General features: G+C 27.2%; 1 protein-coding gene across 2 annotated transcripts; it reads right to left on the bottom strand.

The window, feature by feature from the left end:
• Positions 1–618: 618 nt before the first annotated feature.
• Positions 619–2,266, bottom strand: LOC111632896 (histidine-rich glycoprotein-like). Of its 2 annotated transcripts, XM_023377422.1 has the most exons (3): positions 2,198–2,266; positions 1,783–2,106; positions 619–1,704 (listed from the first exon to the last, which is right to left on the bottom strand). In XM_023377422.1, exons 2-3 carry the CDS (start codon positions 1,795–1,797, stop codon positions 913–915), a joined length of 807 nt encoding a protein of 268 aa, XP_023233190.1. In that variant the 5' UTR covers positions 1,798–2,106; positions 2,198–2,266; the 3' UTR covers positions 619–912. The 2 variants fall into 2 exon arrangements, with proteins under 2 accessions (XP_023233190.1, XP_023233189.1); XM_023377421.1 differs by having other exon boundaries at positions 1,783–2,253.
• Between the last annotated feature and the right edge of the window lie 3,734 nt (positions 2,267–6,000).

The following is a 6,000-nucleotide window of genomic DNA, read 5'->3' as shown; positions in this document are numbered from 1 at the left end:
AGTTAATGATCTATAGAATTCCCCCTCATAAACGAACACGTGCCTATTTATATATATTGAATTTTAAGCAATTAATTATATTTTATCATGAAAAAAATTATGTTGTAGCTTGGAATATCAATTTATTTACTTAATAAAATGATATTTTCTTGTTTAAATATAGTTATACACTTAAGTCTTACGTAATATAGAAAGCCACGTGTTTTTCTGTGTTATATAATTAATAAACTAAAGGAAAGTGGTGTCTTTTTTAATGACGTAGCAAATACGATGGAGCTCAAATACAAATTTAAACTATAAAATCGAACCAGTTACTTCTTGGCATGCAGAAAAAATTCGTACAAATATATTTTTTATTAATAATACTAAAAAGTTTATCCAAATTAAGTTAAAGATAATTTCCGTTTTCGCACGAGTTAACAAAGGAAAATGAAAAATTTTCCTTGTTCCAACCATGAAATATCGGATAAATGTATTATTAAAGGGCATTTTTCTAAAATTTAACTTTGTCTTAAATGATTTATGAATGCACCATTTGTTATCGGTGTCTTTATAAATTAAATAAATATACTATTAAAGTAAATCAACTAAACATTATTTAGAAAATATAATCTTTATTATTGTAAATAATAATTAACCATATTTGGCTCGTGTAATTTGTACATATTTCATTGTTTTGTTACAGGTAAATAACCTACCAATATCAGTTAATCCCGTCCTGATAAAAAAATATAGAAAAAAATGGAAACAAATAAAAAGTGTCTCTTGTTTTTATCCACGTCGTTAAGCGATAGAAAAGTCGAAAAATATACATTAAAGCGAGCAGCATCTAATAACCATTCATCAAAACCAATAATGTGACTTAGTGATCTGTCTTGAGCACACTTCATGACATTCTCAGACACAAACTGTTCACCATCCGTGATGTCCTCCGTGATGTCCTCCGTGATGTCCTCCGTCTCCGTGATGATGACCGTGTCCTCCGTGTTCGTGATGATCGTGATGATGATGTCCACCTCCGTGTTTGTGTCCCCAGTGCTTGTCGAAATGATGGCCGCCCTTCTTGTAGTCTCCACCGTGATGATTATGATGGCCTCCGTGGCCGTGTTTGTGGTATTTGTCTCCGTGTTCGTGATCTCCGTGATAATCTTTTCCGTGATGGTGCTTGTGGTATTTTCCACCGTGATGTTTGTGCCAGTGATCTTCGTCGTGGTGATTCTTGTGGTAATCTCCGTGTCCGGCAATGTCGTGGTACGATTTGTGATCTCCGTGTTCTTCTTTGTGGTAAGAATTCTTGAATCCGTGATTTTTGTGTCCCTTATCGTGGAAGTGATGTCCGCCGCTTTTGTGACCGTGGTGTCCGTGTCCTCCCCAAGCGTGATGTCCGTGACCGCCGTGGTGATCGTGTCCGTCGTGGTGATGACCTTCGTGATGTTTGCCAAATTTATCCCAATGATGACCTTCTTTGTCGTGGTGGTGATGTCCTCCGTGTTTATCCCAATGTCCCCAATCACCGTGTCCGTGTTTATGGCCGTGTCCGTGATCGCCGTGTTCGTCGTGTCCTTTCTTCCAATGTCCTTCGTGATGATGGTAATCGTGACCGTGATGGTGCGAAGCTGCAGCTACCAGATCGGTCGCTTCATCCTTTTCTTCTTTAGCCAGAGAACAGCAGCAAAAAGCCAGGACAAATAATCCTAGCACACCCTAGAACGAAAAACGTAACATGAAACAAGATCAAAGTAATTCATACGTGTACAGTTTCCGATCAGAAGAATCTCTTACCCAAGAATATTTCATGCTGAATCTCGGTTACTTCAGCGATAGAACCAGATAGATAGAAGGGAAAGCGAATGTGATCCATTCAATTTTCGCTCACTTTAAATACCCTTCATCGCCGGTCACGTGACACCGAATCTAAAATACGTTCTATCCCCCAAGGGACGAAAACTTAACGTTTCTGGGCCGATGATTTTATGCCTGCTTGACTCTACTCGAGATTGGGTGTGTTGCCTTTTGACGTCACCCGCTCTGCCTGTTCCGAAAGTCTCCCAAGCAGAACATAAAATACTTAATTCACAAAAGAACCATTTTCACTCAAAAATTACCCTAGAGATATGTTTAGAAAAATTTATAAATATATTAGAGATAATTTTGTCTGTCTATTATCATAGTAATTAGGGTACAAAGTGCCTTTCACCTAATGGTATTGTTGATGAAGCATAATAAGTTCACGATATTATTTTTAATAAAATTATTTCAATCAACTAATATAAAATAATAGTTTAAATTGTTTAAAAAAATAATATTTTTTTTATTATTATTTAAAACATTGTTTATGAAGTTTCTAACAATTCTCACATATTCCATTGTTTTCTTACTTTAAAATGTGAGATAAAAAAGCAATATTTAAATGAGAAAATTGTGAGAAACACAAGCCAAAAACAAGTTTATCTCCATTCATTTCTCACAACAGCGAAGACAAAACTTGTTCAATTAAACTATTATCATTTTTTCTAACTTGGCAATTTTTATCCAATGTTTTTCTACTCGCTTTTTCTTTTGTATTCTAAACCATTTAGAGATGTCATTTTCTAATTTTTAACTCTTAACGAAGAGAAGTAAAGTAATTAGATTTCGTACAAGAAGAAAACTGGATATTTTTCTCTTAATATGCTTCAATGACAATAAAAGAGTAGATTCACTTCCTTAATACTCCAATTGAAAGTCTTTACATGTAAATAAATTACTGTATTTACAGTTTAAATTCAAATATTATTACATAAATATATATATATTTTAATTGAAAACACATCTGGAAGATCCTTAATATCCAATTAGATTTATTTTTATATGAAATCTTTAGGAATTTTAGCTGAATGGATCAAGTTTAAATTTTAATCCTTAATTTTTATATTTAAAAAAAGAAAAAAAAATACATTTATATTTTATAATGAAATTCCTAATAAAAATAAAGTTTTAAATATTTAATAATCTTCAATTATTAAATACTTTACTTGAATTTCTCTATTATCAAATAGCAATTATTTATGAAACATTAAAAAAAAAATTTCTTTTTTCTTATTCTCATTAAACATTGCAACATAGATTACTGTTTGATAAAAATACAAATTGCTCATTCCTTATGCAATATTGAAATTTAAATTCATTGATTTTTTTTTAAAAATAATTTTTATAAAATATTTATCAAAATCTATACAATGTGTATGTATAAATAAGATAAATAAACTATAATATATACCTAATTAACAATATAATTAAACATTCTACATTTATTTAATATACATATAAAATTTAATTATATACATATATATATAAACATCTCACTTGACCCATTTTATGTTAAATTTTATACATTTAAAGTAAAAATATAATAGTCTCTACTAGATAAAAACTATTTATTTCTTCTTATGTAAACAAATTAAATTTTATATGCATTTATAAACACCTATACATACATATAAACATATATATATATACTCTGTTTATATAAAAATAAATACTTTATATATTTACATATATATGTTTTAACTTATTTTTCTAAATAAAGTTGATACAAAAATATATAAACTATTATCAAACATCATTGACGACCTTTAAATTGTTACGCTTTATGATATAACATAATAAGTCATGTCCTATTTGCCTTAATTCGACAACGTTTATTGAGGAATTCCTAACGTTTAACTATATTACTTTCTGATTTTCCCAACGTCATATACATAAATATAATTTTTTTTTTCTATTTTTATTGATATAATGTTAGATAATTGGATATAAATTCTAGAAAATATTTTATACCAATACAAATATTATATCAATGTATTATATCTACCTTAAACAGGTTAATTTTGCCTATTTCTTTTATACTAGTTTAATCTTCTACATATATAAGTATCAGTCTCTTTTAAACAATATTTTTTAACAATATTTGAATTTATAAATAAATAAATTTTCAGTCTCTACAGTGTTTATAGTTAATATACAGTATTACTGCCAAGGTTATATTATTATTATTGATAAATATCATTTTAAAAAATTATAAAGTTCTAAAAATAATAGGAAAATTAAGAGAAAAAAATTAAATAAATTTTATATTTATTAAAAGGAATAATTTCAACTTCTAATGCTATTTTTATAGTAAATAATTTAAAAATTCAATTAAGTTTTTTTCTGTGTTTTTTTAAACTATAAATTTTTATAAAAATAATAGACTTTTATATCCTAATTTTATGAAAATTAACCTAATTTTTTCTAAATTTGATTTTCAAGTAACATAAAGTAATTTTTTTCCCCTTTACTGATGTAACTTTACAACTTTACTCTCATATGTGAGAATTATCCAACAATATTTACAATTAATTAAACTTAAAAACACTTTCTAAATAACCTTTGAACTTTGTTTTTAATTTTAAAAAATCATCTTAAGCTAATATTTATTAAACATATGAATAAATGACCATTTTAATTAAATGAAAATAAAAAACTTGATTTTACTTTGATTTGTATACATAATAAAATGAAATTATGGTCAATTTTTATCTTGAAGATATAATTCTGCCCTCTGTTATAATCATTATATATATTAAATGATGAATAAAATATAAATATTAACCTAATTATAATATGTTGAATGCACCAGATCACTGAATAATGTAAAAGTTTATAACAATCATTTAGTTGAAAGGATTTTGATTACACAACATCTATTAAATTATAAAGTTTGAGGTCATTGGAAGGACAGTAGCATTAATTAATTAATATTATAATATTATATATTAATTAAGAGTAAAGAATAACAATTAAAATCTTCATGTAGACAATTAAAAAGTGAAATAAACTTATCAAAAAATTATTAATTAATATTTTAAGTGTGTTAAACTAAATTTTTAAACTTTTTCTTTGTTTTATTACATAAAAAAACTATGATATTTTTATGTTCTAATTTTATATAGATTAATTAATGTTGAGAGGGGTGTGTGAAGATTTTAACTAACCAAATTGATTTTTTTTTAATAAGCCATTTTATATCTATTTTTGCGGTATCAATTTTGAATACTAGTTTATCGGCGAAGCGTATCAGATGGCAGATAGAAAAAGTGATTCCTAAAATTACATAATGAGATGTGTGTAAAGCAGCACCTTACACTGTTCTAAATACCATAAACGATTATTTAAAACCATTAAACAGTTCTGTCCACCTTTCAACCCAAATCAACACCAGAAATAGAAGGAAAAAAAAATTTTGAATATAAAACAATTATATATATTTTTGTATATATATATATATATATATAAACTTATTATATTGATATTTGTATATCAATTATATACAAATTATTTTTTTTATAATAAAAAGGAAGATATTATTAAGTCTTACATTGTATAATTTTCCTATAAATAAGCAAGTGTTAGAAAAAATATGTAATTATATAAGTTATATGTATATACAGTATTTTAGAGAGGAAATGGTATCCAGAATCACAAATATAGGGACTCATCCAGGCCCTACTAGAGGGAGGTGCTGGGGCCTATCAGAGGGAAAAAGATTAAAAAATTATTCGTTTTCTGATTATTTTTTTCCTCAAATAATAACTTTGGCCATGGCTAACATTTATATTAGATTATTTTTCTACTTTAATATCATTATTTGTATAATTAGTGTCTTCGAAAGGGGACCCAAAACAGTCTTTACACCGATAACTCTCCATTCTCTCGGGGGGCCTTAACCTCATCTCTCTTCAAAAGCTTTAAAAATAAACGAATAAAATCAATTAAGCATAACTGATTTTGTTCATCACTCATCCAAAGAGATTTTATTTTATGTCATGTTTTTATATAATAGATTAAATTTTGGGCATCTCTGTATCTGGGGCCCAGGCTAAAAAAACCCTCTGAACTTGTTATCTCTCTAGGCATGTATATACTGAACTGTACATATTTATATTATAGTTTCTCTTGCATTTCACCAAGCTATATATA

This window comes from Centruroides sculpturatus, unplaced genomic scaffold (assembly GCF_000671375.1).
Source record: "Centruroides sculpturatus isolate CEXI.00-Female unplaced genomic scaffold, Cexi_2.0 scaffold808, whole genome shotgun sequence".
Classification (NCBI taxonomy): domain Eukaryota; kingdom Metazoa; phylum Arthropoda; class Arachnida; order Scorpiones; family Buthidae; genus Centruroides; species Centruroides sculpturatus.
This window is presented reverse-complemented; position numbering and strand designations above follow the sequence as displayed.